This window comes from Camelus bactrianus, chromosome 10 (assembly GCF_048773025.1).
Source record: "Camelus bactrianus isolate YW-2024 breed Bactrian camel chromosome 10, ASM4877302v1, whole genome shotgun sequence".
Lineage (NCBI taxonomy): Eukaryota > Metazoa > Chordata > Mammalia > Artiodactyla > Camelidae > Camelus > Camelus bactrianus.
The window spans coordinates 25,044,113-25,065,516 of NC_133548.1; the positions used below are offsets into that span (position 1 = coordinate 25,044,113).

At 39.7% G+C, this 21,404-nt stretch overlaps 1 protein-coding gene across 3 annotated transcripts in view; it reads right to left on the reverse strand.

The window, feature by feature from the left end:
• The window catches only part of QSER1 (glutamine and serine rich 1), a 62,971-nt gene extending 42,051 nt beyond the window's left edge, over nucleotides 1-20,920 (reverse strand). Inside the window, exons 1-2 of one of the 3 annotated variants that reach the window (XM_074372200.1) lie at nucleotides 20,156-20,201; nucleotides 18,304-18,402 (exon numbers count right to left, since the gene is read on the reverse strand). Coding sequence is in view for 1 of the 3 variants with exons in the window: in XM_010964712.3 (XP_010963014.2) it covers nucleotides 20,156-20,337 (182 nt within the window). In the remaining 2 variants the exon portion in view is untranslated. Of the gene's footprint in view, nucleotides 1-18,303; nucleotides 18,406-20,155 lie in introns of all 3 variants that reach the window. The other 2 variants (XM_074372199.1, XM_010964712.3) reach the window with 2 other exon arrangements.
• Nucleotides 20,921-21,404: the final 484 nt, after the last annotated feature.

The following is a 21,404-nucleotide window of genomic DNA, read 5'->3' on the forward strand; positions in this document are numbered from 1 at the left end:
TAACTAGACTTATCATGGTGACCATTTTGCAATGTACATAAATACTGAATCACTATGTTGTTCACCTGGAACATAGTGTTGTACGTCAATTATGGATTTTTTTTTAACTAAAGCTAAATCATGAAACTTCTCTGCTCAAATCTTTCCAATGGCTCCCCATCTCACCCTTGTAAAAGCCCAAGTTGTTACAATAATCCTCAATGCACTAAGTGATCTAACTGCTGCCCCTTTAAATTACTCCAACTTTATGTATTTTCCACTCCAATCACACGAGTCTCCTGGCTCTTCCCTCAAACGTACGAAGCTGGTTCTCCCCTCACTTCCTCTGAGGTCGCTGCTCAAACTTCACCTCACTGAAGATTTCCCTGATCACCTCATATAAAATAACATCCTTCCTCTATCTTCTCTCCACATTGCCTAACCCTCTCTCCTTGCTTTATTTGTCTCCGTATCACTAATTAACACTTGACATAATTGACTAGTTTGCCCATTAGCCCCTGAAATGAACACTTCATGAGGACCAGAACTTTGCTTTCTTCACTGCTATATCCCCAGCACCCAGAATAGTATCTGGCATATTGTAGATACTCATAAATGTATAGGTATAATCTATGTTCAGTTTCAGAAGAGAAGCCACCTTTAAGTTACAGCTCAATCACCTCCCATGCAAATATGTACTGAGTACTTATTCTGATTGCCAGGCATCCTGATAAGGGTTGAGAACTCAAAAATGAAGGAATAAGCTAGAAGGACAGCCCTTTCTAAGAAAACTGAATATCCTGAGACTTCTATTAATTTTAGGCACTGTATGAGTTTTCAGTATAAGGCAGAGATCTAACTGGGCCACTGTTCAATGGATTTAATTACTGAAGCCCAAATTAAGAATGTTCTACACCATAAGTCGTAAAGGGAGCAATCCAGATAAACACCCTCTCAATAATCACATAAAATAAGTTTAAAAAAAAAACTTATATATAAAGCATAATGGGATAAAGATTAAATGTGATAAAACAATTAGCTAAGTGAAGCAACACTAGTTCACTGAATTTTTTAAAAAACTAAAATTCTGTGCTTCCCTCAAATAATTAAACATAGTCACCACATGGCCCAGCAGTCCCACTTCTAGTTATATACTTAAGAGAACTGAAAATATGTATACACTTACACAAAAACTTGTACATGAATGTCCATAGAAATATTATCGTAATAGTCAAAAGGTAGAAACAATACAAATACAACTAATAAATGGATAAATAAAATGTGATATAGCCAAACAGTAGAATATTGTTCAGCCTTAAAAAGAAATGAAATACTAAGACATGCTACACATGGACGAACCTGGAAAATACTATGCTAAGCGAAAGAAGCCAAACACAAAACACCACACATAGTATGACGCCATCCATTTCTGTGAAAGAAGCAAATCCCTGGAGACACAAAGCAGATTCCTGTGGTTGCTGGGGGCTAGGGAGAGGGCAGACTGGGAAAAGACTATTAATGAGTTATGTGTTTCCTCTTGGGTGATGGAAAATGTTCTAGAATTAGATAGTGGTGATAGTTACACGGTCTTGTGAATAGTCTAAAAACTACTGAATTGTAGAATTTAAAATGATTTGTGAATTATACCTCAGTAAAAATTATAACCATCCAAACTTAGTGATTATGGACAATTTTTCATGAAGTGTGCAATATCATCAAACAAGGCGGTTCTAGACAGATTTGCTGTCATGCATGTGTTTACGCTCCCTCCTATGGCTGGCCCATCTCCACATGTCATATAATAATGATTTTTTGGTTATTATTTGTATATAATATTTTTATGGTTTTAAAGTAAGTTTCAAAATTATCTGATGGTAACTGGCTTGTTGAGGTAATTTTTTTAAACAAAAGCCACATTTTTAAAAAAGATTTTATCCTGAAAAAAAAAGGAAGTCTCAAAACATTGGTCTTTGTTTCTAAGTCCTATACTTGAACCAATATAAAATCTCTTTCGAATAAAGAACCTTTATAAATAAATATAAATAATATAGGACCTCCTGTGGCACAGCTCCTCCTAGCCCCCAGGGCCTGGATGGATGGTCGGGAGAGAGAACCCTCCATGCTCCAAGCACTATAGGAGTTAAGGCCCAAGGAAGAGGGAGGAGCCAAAGGTAAGAGCCACAGCTGCGTCAGATTCCCAGCCGAGCATAAAACCTCCATCTTCCATCCCCTCCCCATACTCTCAAAGTGTGGTATAGACTCAGTCTTGGTGATAAGAAGGGTCAGAACTTTGAAGAGTATCATCTTCCTTCAATGGCTGTTACTTAAATTCCAAATTAAAAAACTGACATTTTCCATTAAAAACAAAAAGATCATTCAGTTACCACTCTCTACCCTTGTTTACTCTAAGTGTGAACATTCTTTCACTAAGCTGCTTTCCTAATTTTAGTTTAATTTGTTTAACAAAGAAAATTAAGTTTAAGGTAGGTAAGAAAGCTGTGACAAAAATCTCATCTAAAATTGCAATTTGTGCAGTGAAGATGGCATATGACCTTAAGAAAAACGCTTCTGAGTGTATTATTGAGAATAAACTATCTTAATGGCTTATAACCAGATTATTAATAACATGTACAAATCTTCTCCTTGGGTAGCATACTCTTATGTTCATAATACTTAAGAAATAAAACACATTCCAAGTTTTAAAATCAATTAGCAAAAGTTCCATGAAATATGTTAAATCCCAGGTAAACAAGTCAGAACTTGCACACAATAAGTTACTTAAGCACTGAATGAATGATTTGGCCTTAAGTAGTATTTTCTTCTCTGTGCTAAAGAACTAGGCCACTGAAAATACATACATTCTAAAATACAATAAAAAACAAATTTAGAAGTTATTATTTTTATCTTCGGTATATCAACTTTCCACAGTTGAGAAAGATAAGAAACTTGGATTGGAAGTTAGGAGGCCCAGATTGCAGTCCTGATTTTGCAAATAACGTGTTTCAAGACTTTCAGCAAAGCACATAATCTTGTAGAGCCCTAGTTTCCCTATTTATGCAGACTAGTGTTCTGTGTATTTCTAATATTCTGAGTTAAGCAAAATATTTTTACTTCCTCTATCACACAGTATTCTTTAGTATAAAATCTGCCTTCAAAATTGAGTACAATGATAACACTGAGTTCACTGAGTGAACTTTGCTTTGGATCTCTCTAGCATGTCCGTCCCCCTCATATCTAAATATTAAACAATATGAATCTTTATTTTTTTAACTAATTGTACTCTGAGAATTAAAAATGAAAAACCAGAAGCATAAGAATAATCAGCCCTTATTAAGGAATTATTTATTGTGAATTTGAAAAAATAAACAAATGAATGGTGAGACAACTATGTGACAGCTATATAAAGGCACAAGCTTTGCAAATAAGCCGCAGGATTCAAATCCAGTTCTGTACTTTACAAATTCTGCAACTTGAGGCTAACCATATAGTCCCTCTAGGTCTCAGTTTCCTCAATTGTAAAATATAGTGAATAATAATATGTACATTTTAAGGTTGTTGTGAGAGTAAATGATAAAGCATACATACAGCACTTAGCACAGTACTATGTTTGGCACACAAATCAATGCCATTATTATTGCACCTACAGGTGAAGTCCGCATTTATACAACTGACATTTATTGACTGCCAACTACTATGCTATGCACTAGAAGACACAGAAATAAAAAGGCATAAGTAAATAAATAAACAAACATTACACAGTGTAAGAAGGCTTACCTCTAGGAAATGACAGCTGAGTACTGAAAAAAAGAGGAGAAATTATAGAAGGAAAGAAAAAGAAGAGTATTTCAGGAAGAGTTAATACCATATATAAAGACCTGGAAATGTAAATAAGATGGTACATTAGTAGACCTTTAACTAAATTCTTCATGGTTGTGCATGCAGTAACATGCATTAGAAATGGGGATATGAATCAGACAGGAGCCAGATTATGGAAAATTATATGCCAAAATGAGAATCACACATTTTATCTTCAAGGGAATCAAGGGCCTCTAAAGAATTCTAACCAGCATTAAATGATTAAATGTGATTTTAGAAGAATGGTTTTAACCAGAGGTGTTCATCAGCGTCATCTGCTGGGTTTTTTTAAACTATACACTCCCAGTTCTCACTTTCAGAAGTTCTGCATTAGTAGTTCTATGATGGGACCATGTAAGCCACTTTGAAAAAGCTCTTAAAGCAACTCTGCCATACACCAAGAGTAGAGAATCACTCTTAGAAGGATATCTGATAAGCACTGTGAGGAACACAGCAAGCCTAAAGCAGGAAGGCCAAGATCCTACTGCAGAAAACCAGGTAAAAAATTATAAGGACAGAACAGTGGCAACAGTTAGACATTTAAGAACTCTTACAGAATAGAACTGACAAGACTCAGCCCACAATGATTTGTGGGGGAAGACAGAGGAATCATGAATGTTAGGGAACCACTCATAAGGCTGAACAAATTTGGGAGAGTTTGATTTTGAATGCATCACATTTGAGGTGAGGTGTTCATAAGAGATAAAGTGGGAAATACCCAAAAGAGGGCTAGTGAACACCCCCACTCAGAACTCGGGAAAGAAAACTGAGCTGGAGATTAAAAATGGGGAATCATTACCACTTGGGTATTTCTGAAGTCATGAAAGTGGATGAAATTGCCTGAAGAGTGTCCTCCATGAGAGACGGGCTGAGGACAGAAGCTATTGGGACACTACTTCTGGAGGAGACAGCAATCAGCAAAACTTTCCGTGGAAAGGGGATATTAAGCTAACTCTGCGCCAAAGAGTTATGAGTTGCCTGAGGTGGGAAAGTTTGCTATGGGGAGTAGTGGAAGTAAAAAAGACCAACGTGAGTGTACTGAGGGAAGAGGACGGTGGCAGGAGAATGCATTCACCTGGAGAGGCAGAAGGCAAGAGGCAGACATAAAAACCCTGTGGGCACAATAAGGAGTTTGGATTCTATTCCATGTGCAATGGAAAACAACTGAAGAATTTTTAAGCAAGAAGAGTGATGAAATACACTTTTAAAAGGTGACTCTAGCTGTCATCTGCTACAAAACTTCCCTTAGTTTCCAAACTAAAATTGAAAGCAAAGGGAATCCTAAACTCAAATAGGTTTTTCAATGTCATTAACGACCCTCCGTACAAACATTACTATCTAAGTAGCTCCAAGTTTCACGAAATACTACTTTAAAAATAAGTATTAAGGCCAGAAACTAATACAACATTGCAAATCAACTATACTTTGATAAAAGAAAAAAAAAAAAAGAAATACAAAGAGGGTTTACAAGTGTTTAGAAACATTTTTGGCTTTTAGTCTTACAAAGACTATTTTAAAAAAGAGTGTTAAGGGATGTAGTTTAATGAAGTTGACTACCAACTGCTGAGTAATTCTACAGTGATGTCCTCTAGTGTCAACAACGTGATGGTAAAAGATACTCCCCTTTCTTTTGAACACAACTTTACAGAAAATCACGTGAGAGGAGACAACTCTGGGTTAAAAATGGTGAACTTTTTAGGATATTAACGGCTATAATTTTAAAAATGGCTATAATCACAAGTGTTGACAAGGAGGTGAAGAAACTAGCACTCTTAAACATTGCTGGTGGGAATGTAAAATGGTGCAGCCACTTTAGAAAAGTCTGGCAGTTCCTCAAAATGTTAAACACCATTATCATATCACTCAACAATTCCACTCTTAGGGATCTACACAAGGAAAATGAAACACGTTTTCACACAAATATTTTCATGCAAGTGTTCACAGCAGCATTATTCAAAAGGGCCAAAAAAGTGAAGAAAAAAAAAAAACCCAAATGTCTATTAACTAGTGAATGGATAAATAAAATGAGCTGTATCTATACAAAGGTATATTGCTCCATTACGAGTATTTGTAAGTACTGATACATGCTACAACATGGGTGAATCTCAAAAACGTTATGCTTAGGCAAAGAAGCCAAACACAAAAGAACATATATTTTATGATTCCATTTATATGAAATGTCCAGAAAAGGCAAATCTATAGAGTCAGAGAATAGATAAATGGTTGCAAAGGACTAGGGGTGAGGATGGGGAGTGAGGTTTCTTTTGGGAATAATGAAATTGTTTGAAGATTAGATTGTGGTGACACTGTGGTGATGTATATATACTAAAATCACTGAATTGTACACTCAATATGGGAGAATTTTGTGGTATATAAATTAAGTTTCAATAAAGTTATTTTAAAAAAAAGGACTGGAGGAGTCAAATGGCCTGGATTCATTATCTCTAAGGGGATCTCTGGCAATTTATAGCTTCTTTGGGCCTTAACTTGCTCAATTTTTAAGCCTACCTCAGAGCACAGGTAACTACTACACACTGCATCACCGCGGCTCTCCAGGCACCATGAGAGGTAGCTCCTGAAGGAGATCAGAAGGCAGAAGAGAGGAGCCCGAGTACTGTTGTCCACTCCCTCCCTGCTTCCCAACCAAGGTTCCAGCTATGCTACATCTCTCCACAACTACACCTCCTTCTGGGCTCCAGTAATTGTTGCCCCATCACAGGCCTAGAAATGGCTTCACACTGCTGCTACCTACTCAGTGTCTAAATATCCCTGCTTGGTTCCCTTAACACTGCCCCCAGCAATAAAGTTAAGTCCTCCACTAAAGTGGCCTCAGATGAATCATCTGAGTGAAATTCCATTTCATGCAGGGCTCCCAACTAATCATTGGTGTAAAGGAGGTACAACTGATACTTCATACCAACAAGTTATTGTTAAATCAAGTATGATTTCTTGAGATAAGTAGATTTAATTTTATATACATCATTAATGACCTATCATTAATGATCTTTACCAAAAAAAAAACCCACCTCATTTTGTATAAATGATACATTTAAATATACATTAAAAATACAAGTGGTTAAACAGAAGGTGTCTCTGTTTTCACTAAGGTGAAATGAACAGTATGGTATTCCTGCCTAGTGAAGCAGTAGAACATAATCAAAAACCAATCTTGAATTCCAAACATTACCTACAACAAAGGGACAGATTTGTAACAGATGCCCCCCAAAACACAATGCCAAACTCAAGGCCACTCAGAGTTTCCGTCTGTCGTTTTGTCGGAAAATAAATGAAATGTGATGGTGACATGGCATATGCTTGGCTATATCCATGATAACAAGAGTCACCAAGACCTGGATTGGACACAATTCCAAAATCCCATTTCATCATCTTCCTTTTTTATTTCTGCCATTGCCTGCACCACTGACCTTTCCTTTGAACAAAGAAAAAAATTTCAGGTACAACTTTTCCCATCCCCAATATTTTTCTATAACACTTTTCTTTTGAAAAAAAAAATACAGCTGTCAAAGCAAATTATTCTGTGATTTGAATTGCCTCAAGTATTAACTATCTGTAATGTCCAGATATTAACATTCATTTAAGAGGTAAACAAAATGGTCATGTGGGTCCTGGATGATTACCTCTGATTTCAGGCTATGAAGAGATTATAAAAAAATGAACTAGTAGAGAGCTGGTTACTTCTCACAATAACACAGCAGAGTTCCTATTTCCATGATTCAAATGCATAGATGCTATGAAACATTTTAATTTCTTCAATGTATCTTAGTTTTATGGCCCAGGCTTTCCCATACCAAATTAAGTTTCCTTTTTTTTAAAAAACTTTTTTTTTCAGTTTTTTTTTTGGAGGAGGGAGGGGGAGGTAACTAGGCTTATTTATTTACTTATTTTTGGAGGAGGTACTGGGGATTGAACCCAGGACCTCATGAATGCTAAGCATTTGCTCTACCACTTGAACTATATCCTCCTTCCCTAAATTTCCTCTGTATTTGAGAAATTAGTAGAGTTGAATATTTAGCCATCACAATTTTGTTAACTAATGTTAATATGGTCTAGGATTTCTGCCATTAGGTAAGGAAAGTCTGTCCAAAGATACACATTTATAACAATAATAAACATTTGTGCACTAGTTTTATAGATAAACATCTATACATCTTTAGTTTAATATAAGAACAACATTTTAGAGGGGAAAAGATTTTCAGGTGAATCAAAATCCGAAGTTTGAATATTCATTTTGATACTCATTGTACTATTTCTTCTTTCCCTACAAATTCGAATAAAAATTAGAAATTTTTCAGATGCTCAAAAGGTCTTCCTAAGGAAATTCCCAGAAATCTGTAAGCCCATTAACCAAAGACTTATAATAAAACCAATAGTATTTTATATGATTGTAATTGTACTATATTATTTATACTAAGATTGATTTCAGATACCAAAGCAGGTAGGACATCTTTAGACTGCCTTAAAATATCCCACATATTGTGGTCATGTTGAAAAAAATTTTCAAGTCTTTATCTTTCAGAGACATACTATGGTTGAAATTGACACATACATGGTCTGAAATTTGCTTTGAATTAAAACAAAGCAAATACAAAGTAGGGAGAGAAAAGGGGACATATATGAAACAAGACTGACCACATGCTAAAATTGTTGAAGCTGGTTAATGGATACATAGGGATTCATTGTATATTCCCTCTAAATGTGTTTGATTTGAAATTTTCCATAATAAAAATGTTGCTGTTATATGCACTAGAGAAAATCAACTTCTAGGTGGCTAGTTCATGTTCTAGATTTCTGGTAGAGGAAGAAATTATAACAAACATTAGAGAAAAGGCATATATTTTGAAACAACAGTTAAAGATTTCATAAAACATATTCAAATGTCATAATTTACAAGTTAAAGGATCTTAAAATTTCTTAATAAACATGTCTGTTAAGCATGAACAACAGACATACTCACTCCAAAATACACTTTATGAAGATGATGCTAAAATGTCCATAATAAGGTACACAGTGTTAATTAGCTGATATAGTAGATTAGCTTTTAATAGCAAGTCTGGAACCATCATCTTCTATGCTATATTAAAATATATGTTAAAGAGGATCAGATTGAAGCCAAATTTACTCTTGTTAAAAAAAAAAGTAATACAAAGATATTAACTAACAGCAAAAGATCATCTCTAGTTTTGTTTTTTTGTTTGTTTATTTGTATAGCCACAGTTCTACTTAAAACCTCATCCTTTCCAATGGTTCACACTTTTATTTTGGCATTATTCCACTAGACCCTTTGTGGATTTGGCCAAATCAAACTCTGACTTCAACAGTCAAATGTCTAAGTGGGGATAGTACCAGCTGCTTACCAGATTAATATTCATTTTGCAGTTTGCTCAATATGAGAAATGTTTTAAAATGTTAAGCTAACTTAAGCAGATCCAAGCAAAAGTATTTTAGCTTATCCACATTTTTGTGTTTGCCATGCTTCATTGGGTCAGACAAATCTGATCTCAAGTAACTTAAATAGGATCAGTGATCACACAGTAATGAGAATGATGGCATTAAATCATATGAAAATTTCATTATTTTATGGTTAGTTATATTCTATAAATGCCTACAGTCCTATCCACATAGAACAAACTACCTAGTCAGGATTTCTAAAGAAACTTACGGAGGCCAAATTTAAACTCCAAAATATTAGATAAGAAGTCAAAGCAGAATATGCTCCAGCATTAAATATATTCTTTATTAAATCATTATCTATTGAATACTTACTATGACAGATAGAGATATGGGGGGGGGGCAGGGGGGAGGACCAAACAGCTCAAGCCGGACTGTCAAACACCCAAGGGTTAATGGACAGGGACCAACAATAAACAAGAACAGAGAAATATTTAGTATCAAGGATTGACAAGTGTTATCAAGAACCTTAAAGCAGGGTACTGGACAATATAATGAGGGTCAGGGGTACCCCCACTGAGGGTACTCAGGAGAGGTCTCTCTAACAATGTGACATTCTGAACTGAATGAAGTGAGGGAGAAAGCCATGGAGATTATCAGAGGGAAGAGTGGTCCTAGCCAGGAAACAGCCCAAAGACCCTGAGATAAGAGCATTCCTGCTGCTGTTCAGGGAACAATGGGAAAATGGCGTGTTTCACTCAGAGATAAAAGAGACAGAGAGCAAGGGAGAATCTGTGGTATGGTTGTAGAAAAAAAGTGAAAGAAAAACGAGTGGATATGCTAAAGCCAGGCCCATGTCCCCCCATTTCCCTCTTCATATTATACAGTATCTCCACATATATTTGAATACAGCTGGCATGGTGATTAACAAATGTTTACTACTGACCAAACAGAAAAGAGAACTGACTGCAAAAAGGCCTAGACTGGAAAGGCCTGGCTGGTTCGGTCCAAGTGAAGATTCAGAAACTGTGTATTAGCAGCAGCCCGAAACAAGTCATCTAGCATGTTCCTAAAATTTAAAGCAGCAGTAGCAGCAACAAAGGATAAATATTTAATAAAGAAGTAAGATTTTTTTGTAAGCAAGTTTAGCAAAGGAGTAGGCTCTTTTTCCCTTTATTTGTTTTATGAGGGGGGAAGTAATTAGGTTTATTTATTTATTTATATTTGGAGGAGGTACTGGGGATTGAATCCAGGACCTTGTGATGCTAAGCACGCACTCTACCACGTGAGCTACACTCTACCCCCCATTTTTTAAAAATAAAACTTGTAGTCTCATTTGAATTGCTGGGAGGGGGGGGATCCCTTACTGAAGTACCATTTCTCAAGTAAAACACTTCTCTTTTGAAAAGACTGCCACAGCCAAGTCTTTGTTCCAATAACACTATTTCAATTAGCCTGCCCAGTCCATGCTATTTGCATCTGCAGTGCCTCCCCATCAACCTTCCATTCTTCGTAATCTTGCTTTTTCCCCCTCATATCACTTCCCAATAATTTACAGGGTCATGTTTATTAATTATTATCTGTCTCACTCCACTTACCCAGTGTAAATTTCACCAGGGCAGGGATCTTGGTTTTGTTCGCTGATGTATCCCAAGCTCCTAAAGCAGTGTTTAATATGAGAGTTGTTCAGTAAACATCTGTAAGATTTCCATAACCTTATGGCAACCATTCAATATGGTATAAACTCAGGTTCCCAAGTTTTCCCCAAAACCTTTTCAGTGAAAGTATGGTCTGGGAAAATAATTATAATTTTTAAAATAATTGAGAAAAGTATTGTTTTCCAGCATAAATGTTAATGCCCAAGAGACCCAACATCCTTCTTAAAAGTCTCCCATTACTAAAGCCTCTGACTTTTTTTCACTTGCCAATACTACTTCATCCTAAACCCACACACCCAAAAAGTTTTCCCTGAGAGCCAGAACACCTTGACTACCAGCCCAGTCTCTAAAGTTGTACTTCATGTGTTCAAATCCTGCCTCTGCCCTTGACCAGCAGTGACCTTGAACAAGTAACTAACAGCTCTCTGCTTGAGTTTCCTTCTCTGTGAACCAGCTAACAACAGCAGCCACCTCATAGAGTTGTGAGAATTAAATGAGAACACGCAGGTACTGTCAGACCAATGAGTGGCACATGGCAGCCATTCAGGGCCTGCTAGTTATCGCCAAGAGCTGAGGCTCAGGTCTCAGCCCACTACCCTTCATTCCCAGAAACCTTAATCTCTGAGGTTCCATGCTTGTCTCTATGCAGATGTCTATTCAGACTCCATACGTTCGCCTTTCTGGCCTTGTCAGCTGAGGACAAATAACTTAAAGAACATAAAAGTGCTGTAATAAAGAAAATTTGATGAGGCTACTTCGGATTTGGTGGTCAGGGAAGACTTTTGTGGAGAGATCACTTTTAAGAAGAGATAACATGGAGAGGGTGGTAAGATGACAAACAGCATTAGCATCACCTAAAAGAACTAGTTAGAAATGCACATTATTGGGCTCCACCTCAGGCCTAGTGATTCAGAAACTCTGGGGTTAGGCCCAGCAACCTGTGTTTCAACAAGTCCTCTGGTGATTCTGAAGGACTCTTAAATTCTTAACAACCACTGATTTAGGGTAAGATCATGTCAGAGCAGGGAATTAACAGACTTGTTTCAGCCTTAGGACATTTGCATGTGCTCTTTCCTCAGCTCTCAGGGAAATGCTACTTCTTTAAGCAGGAAATGTTCTTGTTTTTTTTTTGCTTTCTGACTTCCATTCCTTTCCCAAGAATGTAAGCTTCACAAGAACAGATGTTGTCTGTCTTAATTACCACTGAACCCCTATTGCCTAGAATATTGCATGGAATATTCGTTGACTAAAATGAATGAACATTAATATTTTTCACTGCATCATTCTCATCAGAAAAAAAGGTCAGCAATATTTCCCTTTTTCTTACTTTTTAACATGTACTCTGCCAACAGTCTCAGGCAATTTGATCTTTAATGACTCTCACATCCAAAGGAATCTTCCTTTCTATATCAATGTCAGCTCCAACCTCCTATCCCCTCTGTGATGATTAATTTCATGTGTCAACTTGACTGGCCATGGAGAGCCCAGATTAACCATCATTTCTGGGTGTGTCTGCGACGGTATTTCTGGATGAGATTAGCATTTGAATCAGCGAACTCCATGAAGCAGACTGCCCTCCCCAGGGCAGGCAGGCATCATCCAATCCATTGAGAGCCTGAATACAACAAAAGGTGGAAGGAATCTGCCCTCTTTTGCCTGCCTCACAGTTTGAGCTGGGGCATCTCATCTTATTTTCTCTTCCCCTCGGACTGGGATTTACATCATGGACTCTCATGGTTCTCAGGACCTAGAATGAATAATACCACAGGCTTCCCTGGTCTCCAGACTGCAAATAGCAGTTATATTTATATACTGCTTATTGGTTCTGTTTCTCTGGAGAATCCTAATACAACCTCCCTCCTGTGTGGTCTGATGATTTTTCTTACTTGGTGTCCTGTTTTCTACCTCTGACAATTCATTCTGTACTTGACTGCCAAGTTAATTTTATAAAAACACTTTTTTTTGTTGTTAACATCATCATCAGTATTCTCAAAAATCTTTCAAAGCTCCCTACCGAGCTATAGAGACTAAACTCCATGGCCTGACATGGAAGGCCCTCTAAAACCTAGTACTAATACACTATGGTACAGTGTTACTCTGGTGACTTCTCCAATTAAACACACCTTTGTATAGTCTCCTCCCATAACTCAGCACTGGACCCAGGACTGCTTCGACAAGCAGACTGTGGTAGAAGTGATGCTGTGCCAGTTCAAGGACCAGCCCTTAACTGGTCTAGCAGATTCCATGTCCTCCCTCTTTGGAATACCTGCTCTTGGAAGCCCCCTCTTTCTGCTAATACCTTAGTCCATTCATGCAATGTTAACAATATGCAGATCAGTTTGTATGTAATACACCTGAAAAACGCTTTCATGATCCCCTTGAACTTGGTATCATTTTTCCCTCTAAGTCCCCCAAATATTTCTATACCTCTTAAAAAGAAACAAATATTCTGTCTAGTATAGTTATTTCATTCATTCACTGAATGTTTAATGGGCACTTAACAGTGTGCCAGACATTGTTTTAAGCACTGACAATAAAGCTAATATTCTATATACTACTCTATATGCTATACATCGTTTGAAACATTTTTCTGTGTTATCTCATTTAACCTTCAAAAAAGCTTTCTCCTTTTACATAGGGAACTTCAGGCATAGAGAAATTAAAAAACTTGCTTAAGATCACACTGCAAGTGGTGGAGTCAAAATATAAACTCCCCAAATTCTGATTTTAGAGCTTATGCTGTCAACTACTTCTCTAATCTGCCCTCTACAGACATGAATAAGACAGCTCCCTGTTCTCAGGGAACATGCATTCTACCAGTGGTGGTTAGTGGTATGGGGAAAGGGCAATGATAAATGACATGTAAATCTATAAAATTACTTCAGAAAGTGATAATGCTATGAAGAAAATAAAACTCTGTGATATGATACAGTGACGAGAAGTGACTCTAGATAAGGCAGGGAGAGAAGGCCCTTCTGAGGGGTGACATCTGGGAGAAGACCTAAATGTCCAGAAGCACCAGCAAAGCCCCGCAGAGGAACTCCAGATTAAGAGAACAACCAGTGCAAAATTCCTATGACACAAATAATCTTAGCAAGTTTCAAGAACACAAATAAGGCCAGTGAGGCTGAAGGAGTAGTGGGAGTAGAAGGACGAGGCTGGAGAAGCAGCTGAGGCTCAGATCACTTCGGACCTGGCAGGCCATGATAAGGACTTTGCACTCTCCTCTGAGTAACATTAGGAAGTTTAAAGCAGGGTAATGACATTACCCGATTTGCATTTTGAAATGTTAACCCTGGCGGTTGCATATTTAATAAGCTCTAGAAAGGCTAAAGCAGCAGCAAGGAAAGCAATAGGAGGCAACTGCAATTGTCCATGTGGGGAATTATGAACATGGAGGTCAAACCAACAGGTTTTACAGAGGGAGTGGATATGAGGAAAGAAATGATCATAGATGGCTCCAAATTTTTAGGCCTGAGCTACAAAGTAAATGATAGTATCATTTAGTAAGGTGGACTTGGAAGATTAAAGGAGGACCTGGTTGGGGATTAGAGTGATAATCACATTTTGGCTATATTATGTTTGAAATACTTATTCAGTATCCAAATGGAGATGACAGAGAGACAGCCAGATATGAATCTAAAGATATAAACGTGAAAATCATTTGATATATATGGCAACTTCACCCAGGGTGAGTGGAAAGAGAAGGAAAAGGATGGAACCCCACGTTTCTGGGCACTTCAACATTTAGAACCCAAGTAGAGAGGCAGCAAGTATATCACCCTATCACCCTTCAGGATTACAAGTTTTGTTTTTTTTTAATTGAAGTGCAGTTGATGTACAATATTAGATAAGTTAAGAGTATATAATATAGTGACTCACAATTTTTAACGGCTATACTCCATTTATTGGATCACAAGTTCTGAGAGGCAGGACCGTGTCTCTCATTTTTGTGGTACTCTCTAGAACTCACCTTAGTAACAAAACTCAGAGATGCTCAATGCATTTTAATAAGTGAATGAAAGCTTACCATTTGATTTCTCAAGCTTTCACTGCAGAAATATGACACTTGAGGATAAAGGCAACAGTGCCTCACATATAGTGGGCCCTCAAATGTAGTTTAATGAATGAAAGAAAAAACCTGGACTGTGTTTTGCTATGCATTTTAGCACTCACGTTGTTCCAGAAAGCACAGCAAGGAAAGGCAGAAAGCAAGCAGCAGCCTACACCCCCATACTTCTAACCAATGACCATCACAAACACCCTAAACCCTTCACCTTGGTCCCTATTACAGGGCAGAGGGGGAAGACGAGGAATGGCACTAGGGGCTGCAGCAAGGAAAAAAAGGACTTCCAATTCCCACACTAAAACAGAGTTCTGGCCTTCATGTCATAAATACGTATTAAACACAAACTACATGCCAGGCCCTGGAGTATTCAGCAGCAGGCAAAACAGATAGTGTCCCTCAAAGAGCTTCCATTCTAAAGAGGAAGGTATCTATTACATAAATAGTACACAGGTATGTAATTACATTTTTCCTAAGTATTTTATAAAAGTGCAGTAAACGTGTATCATTGCACAAAACAACAGGGGGCGGAGGTTGGAAGGCAGCATATTTTTAAAATGAGATACCTTCAGAAGTCAGGTTGGCAGGTAGGGAAAGGGTGAGAATTAGTTAGGTGGAGGTAACAGCATGTATGAAGGTTTAAGGTAGAAAGGAATTTAGGATGATCCAAGGAATATTAAATGGGCCAGTAAATGCAGGGCCATGTACAGCACATTACAGATTTTTAAAAACCTGACCCTAAGATGTAGTAGTGATAGAAAGGGTTTAAGCAAAGGAGCAACATAATCAAACTGGTAGATTTATGTTTTTAAAAATCACTCTGGATGCTATGAAGAGAATGAACTGAAGGAAGGAAAGAAAATGTTCAAGATTACTTAGTTATCCAAGTGAAAAATAATGGTGGCTTAGATCAGGGTGAAACAGCAGAAATACAAAGTAGACAATTTCAAGATTATTTAAGAGATTAAAAAAGAAGTATGGCTGGTGACTGAGCCCAAGCAACTCCCAGCTTCTGGCCTGGGCAACTAGGTGGACAGAGTGTGACTTACTGAGGTAGACTTCACTAGACAAACAGAGGTGAGGTGGCTGGGGAAGGTTTGAGCTCGTCACTAGGGATGCCGGCTATACACACAAGAAAAAGCTTAAAGAGGTAGTTGGATATGCGATTAGGTACTCAGAAGAGGTTTGGGCTTTAGATACATAGACCACCACCTCCAGAGACGGTATTTAAAACCACAGGCATGGAAGTGATTATCCTCAGGAGAAAGGAGAGAATGGACAAGAAATCCTATCAATCCCAAGCCCCGAGGAAACAACATGTAGAGATCAGAGGAGCAAAGAACCAGTGAAGAACAGGAAAAAGCTGTGGGCCAGAGAGGTAGGAGGAAACCAGAAAGTACTCAAAGGACAACGGTGATAAAGAACACTGAAATAAGGATATTAATGATGGTTAAGCTTCCGGGCCAGTTATAAAAGGTTATTAACCTATTACATAGGCAGATTACAGCATCAGACCACCTTACCATGAAGTAATGCAGTACCGTAATGAAGTATGCAGGCTCTAGATACACAATGCCCAGGTTTAAAGCCCAGCTCCGTTATTTACTAGCTACGTGGCTGTAACCTTATTAATGTGCTATGCCTCAGTTTCTGATTGTTAAAAAAGAAAGTGAAAATAATACCTACCTCAAAGGATTGTTGTGAGGATTAAATAAATCAGTGTGTGTGTGTTTATCACTTAAAACAGCAGTTAGCACAAATCAGTTGTCAATAAATACAGTTACTATTACTTACAACATTGTTTCTATGGGGAAATACTTTCTGAACACAGAAGTTTGTTTGAAATAACCTTTCACTAATTTGGGAATGTCTACTCCTTATAAATTGTGATCTTATAGATCTTTTTCCAAAAGCCTTGAGGGGAATTCTAGATTTAAAACTTACCCCAAAAGTCCTTAATATGGGAGCTGACTATTTTTACAGAAGCTAATCATTGTTTTGTTTTTTTTGGAAGGGTACCTACCACACTCATTACATATTCATGCTACAATCAAAAAGAACTTACGTGTTAGGAAATTCTAAAAACTGGTGGCAAAAAAAAAAAAAAAGACTGTTTCAATTCAGAAAGGCAAAAAACAAATATAATTCTATTTTAAAACAAAACACTTCCATTTAGTCACTTTCTGGTATATATTCAAATACAAACACAACATTTATGACCACCATGATGAAACAGCCTGTCTCTGTCTGTTCTCTACAAGATATAAATGTCAGGTAGAGAAAAGGTAGCAGGTGTAGCTTCTTGATGATCACTTTATTTCCAAAAATATCTAAAATAGCGTATCTATTTTAGATACCAGTATTTAAAACAGCTCCACAAAAAAGTATTTCCAACCGCACGGTGACAGGCAAAGATACGCTTATTTGATCCCTAAAATTGACAAGAGTACAAACAAATGGAGATTTATATGACCAGGGCCTATCTCCGAACTTCCCACAAACGCAACAAGCACTATTTAAGAAACTAAACATTCAGAAATCTCTCTATACACTCTACTTAAGGTAAAATGGTAGAGTTTTCCCATTAGCCTTTTTTTTCAATTGTTAAAAACAATGGAAATACCTAAATCTGAAGGAGCTGTTATACCAAAAGAATATTATTTCAAACTCATGAAAAATTGTTTACCATGCTGTTTCCTATCAACTGATAAAAATGACCCATTTCAGGACCAAGTAAAGACATAAAGTAGGATATTAGATCCCATGTCGGTAACAACTGAATATCATTGCCATCTGTTAGCTTCAGAAGAGGTTACTGGAAACAAGGTGACAGACAGGCTAACTCCTTATGGATAAGTATCCATATTACATCATCACAACTAGTACTCATTTGCACCTTTAAGAAAAACTGCCACAAGGGGGAACAAAAACATTCAACTGATACATGAATTATGAAAAACGTTTTTAAAATGTTATAAAAATACGAATAGACTTCTGAAAGCACAAAATACTTAAAAACGTACAGGGCATATTTTGGATTCAGTATTTTTTATATAACTGAAATGAAAGAGGACATTGCACATTTTGAGGAATAAAATGAGGTACAATTAAGAAGTGTGTAGCCCTGTACAGATGGCCTGATTCTAACACAAGATGTTAACAAAGCAAGTTGGTGGGGGAGGGGGAAAGCCTGCATTTTCTATGCTATAATTTAGCTAACTCCACCCCCAAAATATATTTTAAGAGGGGAGGGGCTTAGCATTTAAGAATCAATAATTTCCAATAAACAGAAAATAAATCCCTTTTAGATTATGTGTTCCAAATAAATCTACTTACTGTTTTCAAATGTGTTTGGGAAGTCATTCTTTGTTACTTTGATAAATAACATTTGGAAAATATGACAAGTAGATTTTAGTTTCTTGCCTCAGAAGTATTCTGCTAAAAGAAATAACAGAAATAACTAGATAGCATTTGTTTCATGTACCTAATAAAACATTTTTTCATTTAAAACATAAAAATGCTGCACAAATACCTATCATCACTGTTCACTAAAGAGAAAGTAACTTAAATTTGTAAATTATGGTATCTGATGCAAAAGCTACTTGAAAAATGAGAGTCAAATTACCACCCAAAAAAAGGGAGGTGCCAGACATTTTTCATAGAACTCTTTAAAATGTCTTTTTGTACATAATACAAAGTTATGACTATTTCTGAAAGGTCTCAGCATTCATTTATCTCCAAATTGGCATATCACATTATTATTTTTTCCACCCCATCTCTTTAAAACAAGGGACCTAAAATTTTCTAAGAAAGCTTATTTTTCTTTTCTTGAACCAGATTTTTCTCATTCTCTCACAATCAACCCAAGGAACTAAGACAAAGACCAGCTACTCTTCGCACAAATTTTCGCACAAATCACGAACGTGGCACTTTTATAAAAACAAAGAAGATAACCTAGAACACTGTGCTATATAAAGCAAAAAAAAAAAAAAAAAAAAAGTTCACTTCTGTAGTGACAATAATAAAGAAATCTGATGAGATCATAAAGCCACGAAGCTTCCTGTTGGTAGCTGAGGATATGAAGTCATTAGCAACCCAGGATTCCCTGGTCCTTGTAATCAGAAGCTGCACCTACCAGATTCTGCATTGTTCGGAAGAGGTGGCTTTAAAAACACCCCGCTCCCGAATCGTCCAAACCAAACCACGCCTTCTAGTTATCATTCAAATGGACCGTTTCACAGTGGGGCACTACTACACATTTCCCGCGAGCTTAAATATCTAGTTAGAGTCAACATTTCAGATTCCCTTGGTCATGCTGGAGCAAAGATGAACTCTTGAACCCCACGCTACATAATGAGCCAGGGCTTCAAAAACCGAGATGGAGAAGCATGCTTCTGTTCTTCAACCTTTATGGCCTTCACTGATCGCCCCCACCTTCAATTTCTTCCCAGCTCTTAGTCACCCCAAGACACAGAAGGCAAAGAGAGATCCCTTACTTCCTGCTGTTGTTAAAAGAGGAGGAAACCCAAGAGTTACTTTGAACGCGTTAAAGAGCAATAGCTTAATCTTGGCCACCACTGCAAACATATGTCACCCAGCCCTGGCGCAGCTTTCGCGCCCCACCGGGCCCCCTCTCAGGCCCCACTCCCCGGGGGTTCTCCCGCAGCCCAGCCCGCCCGAGTCCCCCAATGACAGGGACGCGGCTCCGTACCTCTTCCTCTCCCGCCTCCCCCACCCTTACTCACCTCCGGGGGCCCCCAAGACCACATTGTCGGTTTCAATACAATGGAATGTCATTGCGCTGAACTCCTCGGCGCCCCCCTGACCCCCCGAAGCCAGTCCCGGGTCTCCCTGATCGTCGAGTTCAGCCACGAACCCAAACTTCACCATGTGAGAGGCCAGGACCCAGGACGTGACGGAGATCCACGACTCCCGCCCAACCTTCCCTTTTACCCACGGTCCCCGACCAGCCCTAGCTGCGAATCCAGCACCGGCCACCCCTACCCAGCCCGAGACCACTTCACAGGAGTCATCAGCAGCCTCTCCCGGCGGGGACGAGGGCGAGGAGACGAGCGGAGAGTTACCCACCCGGCCCAGACCCCTGGGCGGTACTGCACAGGGCAGAAGGCCCCAAACGCATCCCTGGCCTTTCCTGGCCCACCACGACCCCGCCGCCCACCCTCCCTACCTGGCCTTGAGGCTGGGGCTGCTGCCGCTGCTGCAGCTGCTGCTGGCGGCGGCGGCCGCGGCTCGGGGTTCGTAGGCCCAGGCGGGGGCGGGGGGTTGTGCGGCGGCACTGGCTGGGGCGGCGGGGGGCGCGAGCGGCGGCGGCGGGTCGGCGAAGCCGGAGGTCGCGTAGTTCCTGTCCATCGTGGGGGTTGCGTAGGGAGGGCGGGCAGCGGTGGGGGCTCCTCTAGGGCCCTGTGAGAGGGGGGCGGGAGGGGAGGGAGGGGGCGGGGGGAGGAAGAGGAGGAGGCGGTGGCGGCGGCGGAGGGAGCTGCCCCCTCACATGGCCCCGGCGGGCGGACGGGCGGAGGGCGCGCTGGCCAGGCTATGCCGGGGGAACTCGGGCCACGGCGCGCGGCGAGGCCCCAGCTGGACGTCAGGGAAGCGGCGGCATCCGCGGCCGGGATTCGCGGCGGCGGCGGCGGCGGCCGCTGAGCCCCATGTTGGTGGATTTCCCAGGATGCACCGCCCGCCCCCTCCGCCCCGCGGCCTCGCCCCGCCTCCCCTCGGCGCCCCGCGCTCGCGGCTCGCGGGCCAGGCGGGCGGCGGGCGAGGCCTCCGCCGCCTCTCCAGGGCCAGCCGGGGCGGAGAAGGCTTGAGGCCTGTCCGGCCTAGCGGGCTCCGGAGCGCCGCCAGCCGTAGCCCACTGGCCGCAGACTTCCCGCCCTCGGCGGCTTAATGGGGAGCTGTCCGCGCTCGCCGCGCCCCGCGTGGGAAGGGGCCGCGCCTGCCGTCCGCCCTGCGCGAGGGTGGGGAATTGAGCGGAAATCCAGCGCAGGGTGCTGCCAAGGGGGAGGCTTGTCAACGCTTTGCCTGGAGTTCGTTATTTGACCCTTCGAGTTATTTTCAGTGACTCAAATACTCAGTTTCCACATCGCGATTCCTTTCTCTGCGCCTCGTCCCAAAGCAGAAACAGCTGAGCGGGCTGTTTCACAGTTCCGTTTACTCCCTTCCTGCCCAAAGCTTGCTGGGCTAGAGGACCCTTTTCCTGCTGTTAGAGGAGATTTATATTCAAAGATATTCAAATTCAAACGTATTATTTTCCAGTCCTTGTTGAAAGGACCTTTCCCAGGGGCTCTTATTAACTGTCCCCACCCCCACCTTGGGGATTTTCTCACTTTGGTTTTCAGAATCTTCTATCCCAGGGTAGAATACTACCTCTTCATCGATTACTACAACTACCATCTGAATGACTTTAATTACGATAAATT